The following is a 21,670-nucleotide window of genomic DNA, read 5'->3' on the forward strand; positions in this document are numbered from 1 at the left end:
CACAAAGGGTTCAATCCCTTGAGCTTACCAACTACCACCCCATAGCAATTCTATCACCTTTATCAAAAATATTAGAGAGAGTAGTTCATACCCAGCTTATGCATTACCTCCTAAAAAACAATCTACTATCCACATCCCAGCATGGCTTTAGACTTACCCATAGCACTACCACAGCACTGCTTTCATTTTCCAACATTGTGAATCACCATAGAAATAACAGTCTATTTGTATCCTCCACAATCTTAGACTTATCTAAAGCCTTTGATATGGTTAACCATAGTATGCTCCTAGAAACCCTAGCTACCCTTAACATAAGCTCCTCCACCATATCTTGGTTTAGTAACTACCTATCAAACTGTCAACAGGCAGTTCTATGGCAAAACCAATTGTCCCCCTTACTACCAATGGCCGTAGGTGTCCCTCAAGGGTCCATCCTCAGTCCCTTGCTATTTTCACTATTTACTAACCAGTTAGCCTTGGTCCCTTGCTATTTTCACTATTTACTAACCAGTTAGCCTCACCCTCACTCTCTGCTTCTATAGTGCAATATGCAGATGACATTGCTATTACATGTGTTGCATCCACCCTGAATGAACTTAAAACCATCACCCAAAATAACTTTATCCTAGCCAAAGAATGGTTCACCAATATCAAACTTATACTCAATCCCAAAAAAACAAACTTATTCTCTTTAGCCCTGGTAGATCTCCACCAGTAAACAGTGATTTTGCCATAAAATACAAAGATAATACACTAATCACCCCTACAACTCACACTAGGCTATTAGGCATAGAAATTGACAATAATCTGAAATTCGACATACATATCGCCCAAACAATCAAGAAGTTCAACAAAAAGATGTGACTCCTTTATAGGAACTGACAGTTCATGACTAAACACACCAAAGCCACTATTGCAAGAACCCATCTGTTATCTATCCTGCTTTATGCCTCCCCTATCCTAACCAAGATGGAATCTTGTAACAACAAGATTGCCAACTTTACTACCGAATCCACTCATAGGTCCCATCACTGTCACGCCCTCAGGCAACTGAACTGGCTTGAGTTTCCACAACTCCTCCTGCTCAACGAACTCACAACTGCCCATAAGCTCTACTACCTCCCTGATAAACCCCCTGCCCTTCGGCAACTAATTCACCCCTACACCACCTCCAGAACCTAAGATCTACTAATCTGAACCACATAAATGTCATTAAATGCATAAATGAGGCTGGCAAATCTCTCTATGCCTGCTCCATTACCAGAACCTGGAATGCACTCCCAAATCACCTAACCTCTACAACCTCTACTTCCCAATTTAAAAAAACTTCTCAAAACCCACTACATAAAACACTGGCTTTGCCCATGTCACCCCCCCCCAAGTTAAACCATACCAACTTATTGTTTATGGGATTCTACTAACAACAAAATGGTGGCTCTCCACCTTCTATTCTCTGCTTGTTTACCTATGGATAAAGCCCATATAGTACTATGAAAAAAAAATTCTACATAGTACTCACTCTTAGCTATTTTACATTTACTCACTCTTAACTATTACAAAAAAAAAATATTTTTTGCTAAGCATGCTCATCTGTAAAGAGTTCATGTTTGATTTATCTTGTCAGTGTGTATTTGTTGTATTATACTGTATTTGGAGCTTTTCCCCTCGGGCTTCCACTGAAAATGGACCTGTGTCCAGACAGATTTCCCGGTAAACAAATGTAAAATAAAATAAAATAAATAAAATAAAAGTACTTAATCTTTGTTGCATTACTCTCTGTCAGTTTGAATGTTGTTATTGAAATTCTTTTTTCTGCTTCAGTTTGTGATTATTTTAATTATGTTGCTTATCATTCTTGCATACAGAGCACAAGTCACACTGAAAAGGGTCCTCAGAACCTGTGTCTGATGCACGGTATAGCACAGATTGTGTGTAACATTGTGTGCATCATTTTTACTGTTGTGTGTTATAATTATTCTGACCCAAAGCTATGAAGCAACCACTACCTCTTAGCCAAGTGCTATACCATACTGCACTTATCTCCATCTTGAGCAGTCATCCCCTGCAGCTGTCTGTTTACTCCCCAAGGTAAATAATCTACTAAAAAATAGGTTCCTCCACAAATTTTCTTTCTTTCTTTATTTTACATTTGTTTACCAGGAAAGTTTGACTGAGACACAGCCCATTTTCAGAGGAGACCGAGGAGAAATTCTCCAGATGCATGTCTTTGGAATTTGGGAGGAAACTGGAGCACCCAGAGGAAATCTGCATGAATACAGGAAGGACATACAGTCTCCACACAGAAGGCACCCCGGCTGAGAATCAAATCGGAATACTTCTTGCTGTGAGACGACCACTTTAACTGCTGCACCACTGCACTGCCCAACTTAATTAATTAACAAATAATATAAAAAATCTCAGAATGATTATTTATTTATTTAACATTTGTTAACCAGGAAAGTCTGACTGGAACAGAGCCCATTTTCAGAAGAGACCTAGGGAGAAATGCTTCAGGTACATGTCTTTAGAATGTGGGAGGAAACTGGAACACCCAGAGGAAACCTTCACGAACAGAGGGAGTACATGCACACTCCACACAAAAGGCACTCTAGCCAAGAATTGAACTGGAGAAACTCTTGCTGTGAGGCAACAATGCTAACCACTGCACCACTATGCCACACTTTAATCTCAACCTAAGTCCATTTTCCAATAATATGAAGACTCTTCTAATACAGTTCATCCTCACCCAGCTCATATCTCAGCCTACTAGCCCTAACATTAGTACTTCTCACCACTTCCTCCTAGATCTCATATTAACTAATAAACTTTCTCTTATCTCAGACATTGCTATCCATCCACCATCCTTCAATGGCCACTGACCTTTTAGTTTTCATATCTACCATCGATATGTAAACATACTCCCAAATGTCATATTTTTTCTGTAATAAATCACAAAATAATATTAAAAACTTAAATTCATCCTCTCCCTAACTGGCTAGTCACCAGTTTTGAACTCATTTGAGTGATGCAAAACTATTCCCCTCTATATTTACTGCAAAACTTTGGCTTCCCAGTAAGCCAAAGACTATAGAAACCTAAAACTAACAACTGGCTAACCTATGAGCTTAAAGCTCTTCTAAAATTTAGAGATAAGGCATGGCATTCTTGGATAGCAATATCTACTACCATAAACAGACAGTGGTACACCCAGCAACTCAACCTTGCCAAGCAAGCTATACTCTGTCATAAAAGTCAGTTGATGAAATCATACCAAACCTCACTAATAAAATCACCCAAAAACTTCTGGAAAGGGGTCAACCATCTTACAGAATGGAAGAGCCTTCCCTCCATAAATTCCACACCCTCTCAAATTTCTGCCTGTGATTTCCTTTCTCATGTGAGCAATCTTTCCAGCTCTTTCTCTAGCCTATTCTAAACTGCAATTGACATTACCATCTCCCCTTCATACATCCCTGCATACTACTTCAGAACTATTACTTCTGAGGACAGAACAGATTAAACCTGGTAGCCCAACTGGAACTGACAACCTTCACCCATGGTTTATTTATCACCGTAGAGACAACATCAGAACCCTGCTGAAACACATCTGAAACCTATGCATTACACTTAATATTATGCCTAATATCTGGAAGAATGCCATTGTAAAACAACTTCCTAAGAAATTCAATCCCTCTACTCCATCAGAATTTTGTCCCATATCTATTCTGCCTACCCTTGGAAAGATTCTGGAAAAATGAGTTAATTTGCAACTCAATCAATACTTCAACCAATACCACCTTCTGTCTTTAAAGCAGCATGGCTTCAGCAGAATACCTGGGGAAAGGGAAAAGAGAAGTACTTATATTAATTGCAAGATGAGCTCCAATAGTGATAAAACAGGAAAAAGAAGATAATAATTGTAAATTTGTAGTACTAAGGGGCTTCTGGCAAGGGATGAGGATTGCACTCGCATATATTTATTGTATTTATATTCCACCTAAAACTGCTATAATGGAGCTTAAGAAAATTCTGTGAACATACCTCTCAACCTGGAAACATCAAATATCTGGACAAAGGCCCATGAAAAATAGGTACAAATCGGTATGCTAATTAACATAACATTTGCATACATAATTATGTAACCCCACCCACTCTGACAGAATTGTGGGATACCAGCTTTCAAACTCAAACTGTAGAACAGATGACCAAAACATGGCCCCAGAGTCCCCCTGCAGCCATTCCCATGTCCTATTACTTGGCTATTTCGCCCTATTTACCATAAACACTGTAATGTGCATACTGTTTTAATTCTACAATGATTATTTGGATTTCATTTATTTTACATTTTATAGCATAAACAGTAATAGACATCTGCTAAACAAAGCAATACAGTCTCACAATGAAAATAGACTTAGCATTAAAACTTCTCTGCCCTTGAAACTTACATTAATTGAAACAGCATTGAAACCCACATTAAAAGAAAATGTATCTGGCCAGTGGTGGATAAAGATTACCTTTGGGCTGTTTTGAAATCATAGATAGGCCCCTTACACACAAAACATACATGTGTTCTTTGATACACCTTCCTGACTTTATTAAATTATATTCCTTATATAATACAGTACACTTCTTAGAGTGCATTTTAAATTTGTTTCAAACATTTATCCAGTAAGCAATGAAACAAATTGCATGAACCAGTAATGACAAAACTGCCCAATTAAGAACATTTCCATCATAAAACTATATTCAAACTTCTACAATCCACCAGTATCAGTAAATATCCACAATCTCTACAGAAGTAAAAGTCATCTAAATAATTCTACATTAAAGAGATCTGTAACTACTGAAGAGGTTGCTGCTAACAAACAAATTTATATTCATTATTTCATCTACAAGTAAAGTGTGTGCTGCCCTTGAAAAATAAATTGCCTATGTTACATTAAAATAATGATAAGCTCATTTCAATAGGGAATGGATGGCAAACTGAAAACAGGTTCATAGTTTCTAGGTATCAATGCCAAAGGAGGACATTCTCAGGACTGCAGCATCCACCCCCTTTAAAAGTACAACACAGTACAGTATCAGCAATCTATCTACATACTGTGGGAGTAGAACTCACAGCCTTCCGCAGCAAAAGCAAGTATACTACCTGTTGTGCTACTAACAATGCAAGTAGACTTTGCATAAGCAGCACTAAAGTTCTCTTTGCCTGAAGAATTGTGCAGCACACAATATCAGGAAAAATCCAAAATGTATTGGGGGGGACAAAAGCCTAAAACTGGCGACACATTTTAAACTTTGCTTGTATAATCTTAGAAAGTTGCTAGAATAATATGTGTTACCATGTCTTTCCTGAAAGATAGGAAGACTGAAACTTAAATGGCCTTTAACTATTTAGTGAATTCAGTTCTCACTGATTCGCCAGAAAACCACAAATTTTATTTTTATTTAACATTTGTTTACCAGGAAAGTCTGACTTAGAACTCAGTATGGAACAGCAGACCTACTCTGATGCAAAGACCTAGACTATTCACTAGTTCTTATACTTTTAGGATGTTCATGTTGTCCAAAAAATAATAAATTTAGTATTAATGGACTTTGCTCTTTTCCTAAGTGTTGTGTGACCATGGAGTTTTATATATAAGTTGGAGTGTGTGGTAGTATCCCTCAGATATGAGGTGTAGGATGGCTTGAACTTACTTTTGGATTCACTAGAAGTGGTTTTCAGTGATTTCTACTTCACATAAATGGCACTCACTGAAATTACCTTCAGCAAATCGACATGAATTCAAGGTGGAGCAGGGGATGGGGGGACTCACTTTTTTTAATGCTATTTACTGTTTTCCAGGTCATTACAGAAACACTTATTAGGATTCCTCCATTCCTGTTGGCCTCTGCCAACAGTACTATATTATATCATATATGTAATGGAAGCTTTATAATGCCATTACTTTCAAACAACTCTGTCACAAACTCACTACAGGAATGTGTATCACCTTACCAAATCAAAGTCAGTCCTACAGAATCTAAACTTGAATAAAGTTCTATAAATATGAGGAATCATTCTGTATATACCTTGGGTTCAACTTTTATAACTGTTGTGATTTAAGACTTTCACTGTAATCTCAAGGGAAGGCGTGAACTTTACAGGTCATGTCTTATGTTCCTCTTTTGTTAGGGTTATTAAAAATGAGGAGGTTCATTAATTACACATTTTCTTTTGGTCAGCAATATCTCCTCAAAATACTGCAGGCATGCACACTTACTTCAGAAACTCCATCGTAATAGCTTACGTTAATCAGAAGATTACACTCTCCATTTTATAAATAAAATTTTTCACAGCTAAGGCCCTAATAAAATGTGTGCTGAAAATTAAAGAAAAATATAGAAGATCACCCACAACTGAACCAGTCTGGCATTTTTCAGTAATCTGACCCTAATATCACAATTCAGCTTTTCCTTCTGAGTACTTAATGAGTGTGGCACAAAGTATACTCACCATACATAATTATTTTTGTTCATAATGCTTAATTTCTAAAGTCAGGAAAAAGTGAAAACAAAATGAGTGCACATTTTATTTCACAGATTCAGCATCATAATGCTACTTTTTAAACACTTCACAAGTATATATACAATTAACAGACTTATATCTGTCACAGTTCCTTATAAATACATCTGAGGTCTTCAGATTCCATTCCAAAATGATTTTCTGTACCACAGCAAAGCATTTCTTAGAAGAAATACTAAACTGCATCTTTGCAGAATCAGAACAACATTCAGAATTAATAAATTCAATGCATGATCCATGTTTTCCTTCTCATTAAGCAGATGTCTGCTGCAAAACTTTCTCTTAAGCCTGTTTCCTCTTAAGGAGTATATCCAATAGCAGTTACAGTCATTCTTCCTTTTGTCTTCCCATACTGATCTACAGAACAGAGCTACAGATAGACTGACACACATACATATGGAAGAATGAGTGTACATACACACACACACACACACACACACACACACACACACACACACACACACACACACACACACACTAGTAATTCAAAACACTTGCAGTTTGTGTAATTTAAATGCCATGTGGAAGAAAATAACTGTTCACATTGAGCGGTAATCGAAATGTAGCTCCGAGTACACACACTCAACTACTAGCAATTCAAAACAGTTGCAGCATGAACTAGTAATTCAAAACATTTGCAGCTTGTGTAATTCATATGCAGTGTGGAAGAAAAGAACCATTCACATTTGAGTGGTAATTGAAATGCAGCTGAGTTGAGTTTTTATTTTACTTGTCCTTACCTGGAGCAGCTGGTGAAATGCACGCACAGCTCACATGCTATTTGTACTGCTGCTGGCTGGCCAGAAAGTACAGTGAATCCCTAGAGCCCTCAGCCAATTCTGACAGGCTGGCAGGCTGTTCACAGAGCTGACATCATCATGCATGCCTCTGCATGTGATGACATCAGCCCAAAAAAGCCGAAAAAATGTAAAAAAAAGCCAGGTAAATTGGAAATTAAGGGGTACCACTTGGGAATCATGGTACCCCATTATTTGGACCTCAAAACTGGTAAAAAACAAGAAATTTTGTATGGTTGAGAGGTATGTCTGGGAGAAATACTCAGCTATCAGTAAGGAATATTATTTATAGGTGGAGACCGGAATTTAGTTTGCAGCAGGGAAGATGTGTCCGGGGGGCCCAGAAGGGACAATATAACAAAGAAGGGTAGAGTTTTTAAGACATTTATGAAAATGTTTGACATGGAAGATGTGAATTCAGTACTAGGAGTTCAGAGTGACTGTACATATTACTATAACGACCAAAACAGAATGACCAGTGAAAAACAGCTCTACTTTCCAAAAACACTTTTAATCACAGAACACACTTCTCTTAGCGCCTCGGCCGTAGCCTTTACAGAGACTGTACATATTATTCTCCAAGATACAAGAACTGGACAGGCTAGACTGAATTTATACTTCACAGGAACATCTGCACTTAATTGAAGGTCTTGAAATGTACCCAATAACTATTTCAGATGATGTGCCAATAATAACTAAAGTAAAAACACAAGTTAATGAAATAAAACTGAGAATGGCATTTTCCCAGCTATCTGTTGAAAAGAGAGGAATTTAAGGAATGGGTTTTGGAAATTATTCAGGAGCTAGTACAGAAGATAGGCATGGCTTCTGAAAATATAGCTAGGGAGTGGGATAAAATTAAAGTGGTGTTTAAAACTAGGGTGGAAATAAAGGAAAAAGAGATATGGTTAAGAAGTAAGAAGAATTATTTAGAGGGACTGACAAATATTAAAGAATTGCAAAATAACAGAAATCCCCCAGAACAAGAAAAGGAGCAACTGCAGAATGTTAAACAGAAAATAAGGGATTACCTCTATAACATGCATGAGTTTAGAAAGATTGCTGTTAAGCAAATGTTTTTGATAATAACTCTAGAGCACAAAAACTTTTAGCACAACAACTTGAGCAACAGAAAGTAGAAAGGGCTGTCACCAAGCTTAGGAAGCCTATAACAAGGAAGACAACAAGAGCTCCTGTAGAAGTACTTGAAATATTTCAGAAATGTTATGAAAATCTGTATAAAGCAGAGAAATATGGAAATCAAGAAAAGGTACAAATGGAAATGTTTATGGAAGAATTAAATATGCTAAGTTTAAAGGCAGATGAGGCTGAATTACTAACTGTTTGAATATGAGGAGAGGAGATGAGATAAAAATGATGATGTATATCCAATCTACAGGAAAGTCCCCAGGAATAGACGATATTCCTGTGGAAGTTTAGAAGTTAGGATGGAAAACACTGCTAAAATTCTGGAAGGTTTTAACAGTATTTCAAGAGGAGAAGTACCAATATCCTGGAAGAAAGAGTTAGTAGCTGTTAATACCTAAAGAGGGTAAAGAACCATCAGATCCAGCTTTATATAAAGGCCCATTTCAATACTAAATCATGACTATAAAGGGTTTATGTTCATAATGGTTAAAAGAATACCAAAAGTGATGCCAAAATTGATAGATATGGATCAAGGTGGTTTTAAACATTTGACATTAACGGATCAGTGATGATCCAGAGGGAAGCAGAATGCAAGAAAATATAACTGTTATAGGTGGGTCTTGATGCACAGAAAGCATTTGATAAAGTAATCTGGGACTTTATAAGCACAGCAAAGGAAGCATTTACATTCCCTGATAAAATTATATGGTTGATTTGGAGGATACATGAGAGATCAGAGGTGAAAATTAAAGTGGGTGAGTTCCTCTCTGATAATCTCTACTTGAGCAGAGGAACCAGGCATGGGTGCCCTCTCTCTCTCCTTTGTTATTTGCATTATATTTAGAACCAATAGAAAAGAAAATAAAAGACTCAGAAATTCAACGATATAATTGGTATGGTAGTCAAGAAAAGATGGCTCTATTTGCAGATGACATTATTTTATACCTGACAAAACCAGAAAGGAAATGATAGTGCTGTGGAACATACTGAGACACTTTCAAGCCTTTTCGGGATACAAAATGAATGAAGCTAAAACAAAAGCAATAGTAGTAAATTATGTACCCACACACAAATTGGTACAATGATATCCATACTTATGGAGATATGATAAAATCAAGTATTATATGAGTATGGATTAAAAATAATACCAGTGTGGTATCTAAGGATATGTGGGAAGAGACTAAAGAAAAGATAATACAAAAATTGAGAAAATTGAAGCTCTGTGATATGGAGTTCGATAGTAAAATATGAGCAGTTAAAATGTTTTTAGTCCCTTTAGTTTTATACACAGGTCAGGCATATTTTTGTCAACCAGAGGAGAAATTGTGGATAGCAGTTAATAAAGAGCTGAAGGATTGTATCTGGGAGGAGAAGACTGCAACAGTCAAGTGGGATAAGCTTATTCTTCCATCAGAAAGAACAGGGTGGACTGACTACCCAAGTTGAAGAGGTATTTCAGTGCAATACAGTTAAGGCTCCTATACATAGCACAAGCATAAAACTATAATTCAAAGTGGAAAGAGATAATGATGAAATGGGGGAAGCTCAAGTAACAGAAAGAGACTGGGATTTTGGATGCTGACCTTTAAGGAGAACAACAATAATCATATAGAATATTATATTCATAAGGTATCAAAAGGTATTCTAAGAACTAAGCCAACATGGGAATGGTGAAAGGAGATACTGCCAATAGATATGGCTGCAGTTAGGGATGCAGACAATAGGCAAGAGTGGGAGAGAATATATAGGAGAAAACTGACAAAGGAACCAAGGTAGTGGGAGCAAATAACTAGTGAGGGAAAAGTAATAGAATGTGAAGATGCCATGAATTTATTTGGACTGCAGGTTAGAGATTGCTTTCCATATCAATGATTGATATCAGAGTATAGACAAAGAGAAATAAATGGGGGGGGTGGGCTAAATGAAAGACTAGCACTGGTAGAGTTTTTAGCAGAATCTAGAACAGAAGTTGAGGTTAAAAAAGGAATAATTAGTAAAGCATATAAAATATTTCATGATAACTTTAAGAATCAATCAGAGTAGGTTAGGAAGGATTGGGAAGACAGACTGGAAAAGCAATTCACAAAGAAACAATGGAGGGATATTCGTATGTCTCCAAAAAATGCAACAAAATCTAGAAAACTTAGGATCTTTGCCTGGAAGTGCTTACATAGGTATTTTTATACCCAAAGCAGACTCCAAAGAATTTTTCCTCAGGTAGACAGCAAATGGAGGTGTGATGGGGAAGAAAGAGGTAAGTGGAAACATATTTTCTGAGATTGCAATGAGTTGGCCAATTTTAACACTTCCCTACAGACTGCTCTGTCAGAGATGCTGGATGCACAAATGGGAGCAACTAGGGAGGAAATTATTTTTTTGAGCTATGATACAGAATCAGAATTGCCTCAACATAGTAAGGCCTTGCTGAGTCTAATTATGATGGCTGCCAAAAAAAGCAATTACTAGAAAATGGAACTCAAAGTCTAAACCAACTTTATTAGAAGTAGTGAAGATAGTAACAGAGATAAAACAACTGGACCTAGGATCTTTAGAAAAGGGTAGGAGCAAATTACATAGGAAAAGATGAGATATGTGGGATCAATACATACAGAGAAGGAACGAGGTTTAAAAAAGACAGGATTTGAATGAGTTATGTAATGGTTGATTGACAGTGAATGGGTATATTAAAAGTGATGTATAATGTTTGCAGCTACAGTTGTTTTGGCATGGTTTGTAATTTATGTTTGCAACTGAGATTGTGTCGCTATGGTTTATTTTCATTTATATAAATGTAAGATTGCCTTTGTCATACATGATAATTTAATAAAGATGTTTCTTGTTTAAAAAAAAGCAGTATGGTTTTTGGTCTGATCACAGTACATACACAGCTATCTGGACACACAGTAACAAAATTCTTTTTAGAATGGACATAGTCCTAATTACTGGAACATTTTTTATTGAACTCACAGGAGCCTTTGATCTTGTCAGTCACTTAATTTTCTAAGACCATCTCACTGAAACATGCATTAGTGATGACACATTGCCCTGGTTCAAAAACTACCCGCCACTTTTCAGCTAATTTCAATTCATCAACCTCTACATCAGTCCTATTGCAGAAATGTGTCCCCCAAGGATCTATTCTGGCACAGCTCCTCTTTCTATCAACATTAAGAAACTTCTTTTTGACTTACCCCATCTTCCCTTTCTGCTTTATGCAGATGATATGGTCCTATTCTGCTCCAACCATTCTGTCTCTTCTCTTGAACTCAAACTTCAGGATGATTTTCGTGCCCTTATTCAATGGTCAGTGACAGAAAAGTACTAATAAACTCCTCTAAAACAAAAACAATGCAGGCCTCTAAAAATCCTTGATCATCATAGCTTCATAGATCTTTATTAGGCTAATGACTACAAGGGCCTTTTTAAGCCTAGCCATGCATCCCAAATCTCTGACAAGTTCTGATACCCTTGATAAGTGTAAGCATGGGCCTCGGAAATGAACCATTTACAGGTTACCTGTTTGCATTAGAGACATAAATGCCAAACCAGGGATGAATTTCTGGTTTCCCATCCAATTGTCCAAGTTGCACTTGAATTGTGTTAGAGAGGAACTCTGCTTCACACGGATGGGGACCCAATTGAAAATGTCACTTCATTCAAATACCTAGGGATTTGGTTTGGCCTCTTCTTAAATTTCCAACTTCACCTGGACTACACACAGAAAAAAATCAATTATCTGCTCTTCTAGGCTAACAGAATATCTTTTCTATCCAGACCATGGAGAAATGTCATAAGTAAAGGTATCTTACTGTCTCAGCTAGAATACTGTCTCCTGCTAATTGCTGCAGCTTCTAAAAGAAATGTATCCAGCATTCAACCTATTTCAAATGCCATTTTCTGATTTATTACTTTGTTCCCAAGAAATGAACACCACTGCAAAACCATTATAAAAACAAACTGGCTATCTGTGAAGCAATGGGCTGGCTTTTTACTTCTTACTTAACAATTTAAACTTATCAAGAATAACACCCTCCCTCCACTTGCTTCCAGACTATTGACAGAGATATACCAACATACAACCTTAGACATCAACCACTTATGTCCTCTTCTGCAAACCTCTTAAACAAGGCTTCACTGCATTGACCATGGTTTCTCAGTCCTTGGTCCTAAACTGTGGGAATTCCTCTCTTCTTTTCTAAAAGATCATTCCTCTAACCCTAATTTCCTTTCACAAATAAAAACACATTTCAAGATTCTAGGGAAATGCAACTCCTCTCTCTCTGGCCATATAACTTAACATACTCATTCCATTCTTCTGTGTACATACCTCACTCTGACTCTATTTTTGATGGTGAGTCTTTCAACATGCCACCTCTGATTTCTACTCTGTATAAAATACATGTATATATTGTGCTTTTTCACTCACTCTGTGTATAATGCCATTCATCTATTGCCTTTATTCGCTCAAGCCAACTCTGACATTCACTTTGTACATAATATATGTATATATTGCATTCTGTCACTCAATCTGTAGATAATGTCATGTATCTATTGTGTTACCCTTGGCTGAGACTGAAATAAGTCCAATGGGATCAGTGCTCTACCCCAGTTAACAAATGGAAAATAAGTTAATGTCTCCTGTTGCTCACTGGAAGGTGCTTGTACCTAAGATTCTCATAGTTATACAATGGTGTCCAAAGAATGGGTACTCCATGCAGCCTAAAAGCCTGAATATGAAAGTAACACATATTGACCAGCTCCTATATAGTATCTCTATACACAAAAATGAGTAAATATCTCTATACACAAGGTCGCGATCTACTATTTCTGTGTCACGGAGCTCATGGTATGTTAGATGAAATGGATGACTTGATGGCATCAGCAGTAGCAATGTCCACTTCTATGGCTAGCAGCAGCAACAGCAGCCTCTTGCATATACATATTTATTCATGCAGTGGCTATCTCATACACATTTTTACAGACTCTCACATGTAACTATAGGATTTTACTACACTCAGTAACTCAGAAATAGCATCTCATCATGAAAAACATACATTTCTGAAGTGCACTGCCAAAATGTTTAACTTCATTTGAATCCGCCATTAGTGGCATTTGTTCATGTCTATCTTATTATGCCATCATCTGTATATCATGCAGGCTGCTGCATTTCTCTGTCTGCCATGATCCTTCTCAGTGTATCTCTGAATTGCCTTCCTCCAGCACAACTACTGTTTCTCCAAGTCTGGATAACATGCTGCACAAAATGTTCCATAATCCTAGGGGAAAATCTTTACCATTACATTCTGTCTACTCATATTTACTGTTTATATATATATATATATATATATATATATATATATATATATAATTTAATTATACATTGTGCCATCTCTAAAAATGAAATATCATTGCTAATTCTTTTCAAGAAAGTCAGTTTAACATAAAATAAGAAGAACTTAAGAAACAAAAAGTAAAAAGAAAAGTATACCTATTTCAAAGCTTCCATCAATGAATCCAATAGCAGAAGCTGATATGTCGAATCGGCGTTCTATCTGCGTGATCACACTCTTCATGTAGCTTCCTGATAGTGCTTTAGAAAAGTATGCAAAGGACAGCCCAAGAAGAAATACCTTAAAATACCAGAAAAACAAAACACACAAGCAAGAATGAATCACAAGATACTATAGTTTATCAAAGTTTGATATAAGTGCAGACCAGAGAATGAAAAACAAGTGGACAACTTGCAAACAATACACTAGATGCAGTGTTTAATAACAAAGCGTAGTTATACACTAGATGCAGTGTTTAATATCAAAGTGTCGTTATACACTAGATGCATTGTTTAATAACAGTGTAGTTATACACTAGATGCATTGTTTAATAACAAAGTGTAGTTATACACTAGATGCAGTGCTTAATAACAAAGTGTAGTTGCAACATGAACTTTGAGAACAGCTTAGCAGATGGGTTACCACAAAGTGGAAGGTAGACCCAAAGTGCACAAATAGAAGGTAAGACATCAATGCTTAACAATAATGTCTCAGTGAGATGTGTGAAATCTAAGAAATGCTCATGTGTGATAAAAAACATGACTAGACTGATCCATTAGCAGTAAAATTATAATTGATGTTCAGTTGTCCCAGATTACTCAGAATGTCCAGGATTTCAGCTCACATTTTTGGTCTGTTTCTCAAAATATTTGTGGTTTTCTGTCAAATTGTTGAGGATTGCAATGACCAAGTAATGACAAACATTTGAGTTTCAGACTTCATATCCTCCAGAAAACACATATTATTGCAGAAGCTGATTTAAAATATGCCCCGAGTTTGGGCTTTTGACCCCCATTAGTTTTTGTGTTTGTCCTTGATTCAAGTGCTAAAAGGTTGCCATATACGAAAATCACTACTGCACTAAATGCCATTCATTAAAACATCTTTCTCCTCATCTAGGGTAAAACAACCTTATTCCAGAATCAGACTGCTTTGAAACTATAACGTAGCTGCATGGATTTTCACTGGGATCTCCAGTTTGCTCCCAAATCCACAGGTTAATAGGTAGTGAATAGGCTATTGATTTGTGGAGTTGTTGCCTAGTCTTACTTTCCCGTGTGTGTGTGTGTGTGTGTGTGTGTGTGTGTGTGTGTGTGTGTGTGTGTGTGTGTGTGTGTGTGTGTGTGTGTGTGTGTGTGTGTGTGTGCGTGTCTTGCAATGGATTGAAGTTTCATAAAGGAATGCTTTTATGCCTATTGCCAATTGCTTATGATGGTTTTATTGAAAAGGCTTTTTTATTGGTGGATTTTAAATGATCATTTAACTTGAGTATGTATACTGCAGTAGAAGTTTTCTGTATTTAGTTCTGACGAAGTTCAAGCTGTTTGAACGAAAGCACTAAACTGTTGTGTTTTACTTGCCGTGATTTATTAAAGAATTTGGGATTACACCTACAGACTATTTATTTCTGCTACTGGTGTTCCAAAGGCAGTGTGGTACTTGGTTCTGCTTTTTATGCTGCTTTTTGTTTCGAATGCTAAATGTGTAAATAAAAAAAAAATCTGTGACCTTGAAGTAAGAGCATTTAAGGACAAATATAATAGCATGCTGATTTCTGAAATGTGGTTTGGTAAAAAAAAAAGAAGCTCTCTTTCAATTGCAGGTTATAAGGGTTATAAGGTTATATGCATCTGTATAGACTGGAAGACGTATGTGTGTCTCTATTTGTATATCCCAGAAATACTCAGCCATTGTATCACTGGAGTGAAAGACATGTGAAATGATTGCTGCAAGAATTATATATGGCTCTGTAAAATAGGATGTTGCATTCTTTTCTCAACTCCTTAATCAGCTGCTGTCATAAGGTATTGAGCTTAATAAAGCTATTCATATTTAATTGCTGGCAAAGTAAATGCCCCCAGAGTAGACTGGAGCATGCTCACATCTAACTTATTAAATACTAACAACATCAATTACAAACATATTGTTAATGTACCCATAAAGGAAGACAACATCCAAGATATGATTTGACTCACTGACAGACTGCAGGTGGTTAGTTATGGCTTTGCATGTCTGATCACCTAAATGTTTTTTATGTGCTAAGTTACTACGTTGTTAAAGATCATTCAGCTATTATGGTCCAAAGGAGATTTCACAATAAATATTACACTGCTATTAATCAGGAAATTATGTTATGCCAATGGAGGGATGTTACAATAAACAATACAAATGAACACAAATGAGAAGTCTTTACAACTGCACTTCTATTTGACTGAGAGTTATTTTCCCTAGGTAATTTTTTCTACAAATAGGAATAAATCCTCATTATAGTGGTCTACTTGAGCTTTCAAGGGCAAGGTGCTCTATGAAGCAGCTATGTGCAAAAGCTAAACTAGCATTAAGCCTGAAAATAAGAGAAACTATGCTAATTCTTGAACAGCCCTTAGAAGACTGGTTATGAGGACTAGGTGACTCTATGAACTAAGGTTGGCTGTTAACTTTATTCATAATAACAAGGTTTTGTTTAACAAATGTAGTTGTTATGGATAAGATACTGTTTCCACCATTAGTTTAAAGGACAATGAATACTTAGTTACTGACTCAGGGGTACTGTCAAATCTTTTTGTTGACAGTTTCTTTGGTGGGTAAAATGCTTGGGCTCATCTAGCTCTTGGACTTTCAGTAAGCCAGTGTTTGCTTGTCCTGTCATTCTGATTGATAACATTGGAAAATCAATGAACTCTATCTAACCAAACTTCCCTGCTAATGCCAATGGTCTGAATGTATTTTTCCTTCATAGTATCACAGACAAGTTAGCTGAGTGCAGATCCATTCTGTTTCATCAGTCTTTGAATTTTGATTATGTCTTTGACCTTTAGTAGGAAGCCAGTTCCAGAAACTCAATCAGATTTGTCAGCTGATGTTTGAAGTCTATTAGTTTGAGCTGTATTTTGAGTAAATGTCTGAGCATTCTATTCCTCTTTAATTCAAGGAACTGGAACAGGTCTTGATATTTCCCAGCATGGCTTTATAGCCAGGCACTCTTGTCTGACAAGTTCCCTTGGCCAGAGTCTTCAAACTTCAAACTGATGCTCAAAACGTTTAACAACAAGTTTCTCAATTTGATGTTACTCTAGCAGAACTCACTTTAACTTTCAAAATGACAAGACTTGTAACATGAGCTTTCATACTTGCAATAGAGAACCAGGCAATAAAGTCTGTCCACAAAATGCAAGAGTAGAGCTAGTCAGTCTGCCACTAAAATTACTGCCTTTGTAAGGTATATCTCTAACTGGCTCCTCCAATTCAGGTTTGCACCTCCAAAGACCAACATAATGCCATCAATGTTCCAATGTGCATCTGTTCCACTTCAAGGGCAAATCACAAAATCAAGCTATATTTAGATTCACAAAGCAGACCCAAATGTAGAAATCAGAATGTTTAACAATGAGTATAGATGTTCTGGGATTTAATATAGATAGGCTTTACTAGAAAGGCTCACCCAGACTGCTACACTTTGCTGTGATGGAAAGGTTAGTTTGCTTTTTATTTGTTGTATTACTTTATTGCCTTTTTCTATTTTGAATACTGTGATTTCATTTATTTACCTTGTGTTTTACTTGTATTCTGCTTTTAACTGCATATTAAAACTTGAAAAGAGACCACAGCTCTGTCTCTTGTGAGTCAAGCAGAAATTAGTACAGGTCAACAGAACAGGTCAGTTAAGATTAATCATCTGTGAACTGAGGGGGTGGAGCTAGGAACTAAACCTTCTATTTAAGGGGTAAAATAAAACATTTCAGAGCTTTACTAGAAAGGCTCACCCAGACTCTGCTACACTTTGCTGTGATGGAAAGGTTAGTTTGCTTTTTATTTGTTGTATTACTTTATTGCCTTTTTCTATTTTGAATACTGTGATTTCTTTTATTTACCTTGTGTTTTACTTGTATTTTTCTTTTAACTGCATGTTAAAACTTAAAAAGAGACCACAGCTCTGCCTCTTGCGAGTCAGGCAGAAATTAGTACAGGTCAATAGAACAGGTCAGTTAAGGTTAATCATCTGTGAACTGAACGGTTGGAGCTAGGAACTAAACCTTCTATTTAACGGGTAAAATAAAACATTTCAGAGCTTTACTAGAAAGGCTCACCCAGACTCTGCTACACTTTGCTGTGAGGGAAAGGTTAGTTTGCTTTTTATTTATTGTATTACTTTATTGCCTTTTTCTATTTTGAATACTGTGATTTCTTTTATTTACCTTGTGTTTTACTTGTATTCTGCTTTTACCTGCATATTAAAACTTGAAAAGAGACCACAGCTCTGTCTCTTGTGAGTCAGGCAGAAATGTTTTTCCCCACCTGGTTACTGAAGTTTTCTTAAACACCACTGCATTTCTAGTTGTCTTCCCCTTATGTTAATTTGACCATATATCTCATTTCATCTTTGTTTTTACTGGCTTGTGTGAGTCATCACAAAATTATCATTTTGTGAAATCACTCCTCTTCAACTATTTAAATTTATTGGCCATCCTACTGTATTCCATAGTACCAGAATACAAAAGTGACCACCCCCTTTTAATCTATCTTACTGTTTTAAAAATAGTGACTCTCCATTAAAACTTAACTTTTTAGACAGGTAAAACTTAAGTTACTTACATTCACATTTAACTCCTCTAGTGCACAATGTAGTGTTTAGGATAAACCATTTTTTTTCATCTTACCTTTAAACATCCCTGTGAAAAGCACTTGCTTTAAAACCTGCTGGAAAGCACTAGGAAGTCTTAAACTGATACAAGCACTCAACTCTCCTTGTAAATAAGGAGAAATTAATTGTAGGCACTAAGCAGCCTATAATTGCAAAGTACCTTGCTAAGGTAAGGGAAAGCAGCTCTTGTACTTTACAAAAAAAAAAAAAAAGCAGCAAACCAGGCATGTCCAAGGGTCAGCTTCTGCTGATTTCTCCTGTCCACATGGTGAATCTGGGCATACTGGTCAATGCAGCAATTGCCTCATGTACACAGACAACCCTCTCCTCCTACCACCCAACACTACAACCTGTGACAGATGCACTTACATAGCCAAACTGGAAGCAAAGCTCTCTCCACCCAAGACTGTGGTAGACAGTCAAGAGGAGAAGGTTAACACCCGCAGTACACCTCAAGCAACACATAGCCCTTCAAAACCCACACCACCAACACCCACACATAGCAACACTAAACCCATGTATGTGGAGGCCCTTAACATTAACCTGCCCAAGCAACAAGGACCTCCGAAGCTGAAACACAAACACCAATCACAACCAAAGTGTCACATAGCTCACAACACCAGTGTGCCACCCAAAAACAGCCCCTAAGGCAAGACAATGTACCCAACACTTTAGTCATAGGTGACTTTATAGTCAGGCACACTGAAGTCCCACTCACCAGGCTGAACAAGGAGAAAGTTACAGTCAGCTGCCTGTCGGGTGCCAGGATCCACCACATAACGCATGCACTCAAGTCACTCCACAACAAGAACAAATATGACTCTGTCATTGTCCATGCTGGAGTAAATGATGTGAGATGTACATCCCTGGACTACATGAAAAGAGACATGGAAGAGCTCTCGGATCATGTGGCCCAGGTAGGTATGACCCTAGCCCTGTGTAGCATCCCGCCTTCACCCAGAATTATACCACAGTATAAGGACAAAATGACTGACTTCAACAATTCGCTAAGCTTCTGGTGTCATTCAAAGGGGATCCAGTATCTGTCTGCCTGGGATGACATGATTGACAGACCACAATGCTTTGCCAGAGATGGTCTGCACCTGTTGCCCCTGGGATTCAGGTTACTGGCTAAGGCTCTTGCCACCCCTATAGTGCCTTTTTTAGGTGAAGTTCAAAGAACAAAACCACCACCTTAATAGGTATAAGCAAGCAAAATCTGAAGGTAATGCTACTCAGTGCTAGAAGTATAAACCTCAAAATGCACTCTCTCGAGGCACTCCTAAAAATGGAGAATATTCATATCTGTGCAGTAACTGAGACCTGGTTCAAGGCACCAGAGAGCACCCCTGCAATACCAGGCTACAACTCTTACCACATTTTTCGGCCACCAAACCAGGACCAAAACACTAAAGGTAGAGGAATGTCCATATTCACTAAGGATATTCACAACACTAGGCTAGTTACCCAACACAATGCATCTGAAAGTTTCCAGGTGCAACTAACACCAGGTAAGACTGCAATCCAAATTGTAGCTTGCTATATATCCCCCACCATGCCCCAAGATTCTCACTACACCTTTCTAAACATACTGTAAAATATTAAGATACAACCAAACACCCTAATACTGGGTGATTTCAACTACCCTGCCTTTAACTGGGAAAACTAGTCATGTACCAACACCTTTGCCCAACAGTTCTTGGAATTCATAAAGTCTAATGCCCTGGATCAACTAATCTTTATTCCCACCAGGGGCTCCAATATCATAGACCTGTTCATTACCAACATGGGAAATCGATGCTCCACACCTATGGTCACCCCCTCGTTGGTCAGGTCTGACCATAAGCTAATCACCCTTGACATCCACATCCCACCCCCACCCCCAGTAAGGAAACCTCCGTAAAAAAACTACTCCAAAGCCAACTTCATGCTACTCAAGTCAGAAGTGACAAACTTCATGACATCCATGCAGACGGGAACTGAATATTCGACTGCTGAATCCTACACTAAGGCACTGTATGAGCACATCCACTCATGCATGAATCGTGCCATCCCGAATAGAACCAAGATGCTCTCCTCCAAAAAAAGGAAGCCAATCTGGTGGTCCCTTGCCATAAACAAACTTTACAACAAAAGGAAGAAACTGTTGCAGAAAAGAGGAAAATCCCAGGATGCAAAAACTTCCTTACCAGCCTCAGTAAGAAGCTGAGATTCCTCATAAAATCCTCCAAAGCTAGTTATGAAAATAAAATTGCCAAAGATTCCAAAGACAAACTCAAGACATTCTATAGCTATGTCAAGAATCTAAATGGCAATGTTCAGATTTGCTCTGAGCTACAACAGAATGGCATTAAATATACTGCTCCCAAGGATATTGCCAATATCCTGGCAGATTGATTCAGTGCAAACTTCACCCCCCTCTCACCCCCTAAAGAGCCCATCTCAATACTGAAAGACTGCCAAATTCCAGTAATAACGGCCACACAGGTAAAAAACGCACTCTCCAAAGCTAAGAATACAGCATCCATGGGACCAGATGACATCCCAGGCTGTGTACTACATGAACTACAAAATGAACTGGCACCTCACCTAAGTGTCATGTTTAATCATAGCGTCACTTCAGGCTTCATGCCCACTGAGTGACGCACAGCTACAGTTATCCCACTCCACAAGGAGAATCCACCTTGGATCCCGGGAACTACTGCCCCAGCAGTCTGACAAGCCTGATCTGCAAGGCCATGGAATGTATTATCATGGAACTTATAAACAAAGACATTGACAACCTTCAAACACTGGACCCCATGCAGTTTGGATTTGTGAAGGGCCAATGTTGTCTCCTGAACCTGATTGACTTCTTCGAATCAGTCTACAGAGCCATGGACAAGGGTAAGGTGGTCCACACAGCCTTTATGGACCTCGCCAAGGCCTTCGACACCATCCCCCACTCTGGAATCATAGATAAACT

General features: G+C 37.6%; 1 protein-coding gene across 2 annotated transcripts in view; it reads right to left on the reverse strand.

Moving 5' to 3' along the window:
- LOC122815513 (solute carrier organic anion transporter family member 1C1-like) overlaps positions 1-21,670 on the reverse strand; it is a 4,185,790-nt gene that overhangs the window by 3,931,579 nt on the left and 232,541 nt on the right. For both annotated transcript variants that reach the window (XM_044088066.1, XM_044088065.1), the window contains exon 2: positions 14,003-14,144. In XM_044088066.1, coding sequence (XP_043944001.1) covers positions 14,003-14,144 — 142 coding nt within the window. The remainder of the gene's footprint in view (positions 1-14,002; positions 14,145-21,670) is intronic.

Source organism: Protopterus annectens, chromosome 11.part0, assembly GCF_019279795.1.
Source record: "Protopterus annectens isolate FY-2018-M chromosome 11.part0, PAN1.0, whole genome shotgun sequence".
NCBI classification, from domain to species: domain Eukaryota; kingdom Metazoa; phylum Chordata; order Ceratodontiformes; family Protopteridae; genus Protopterus; species Protopterus annectens.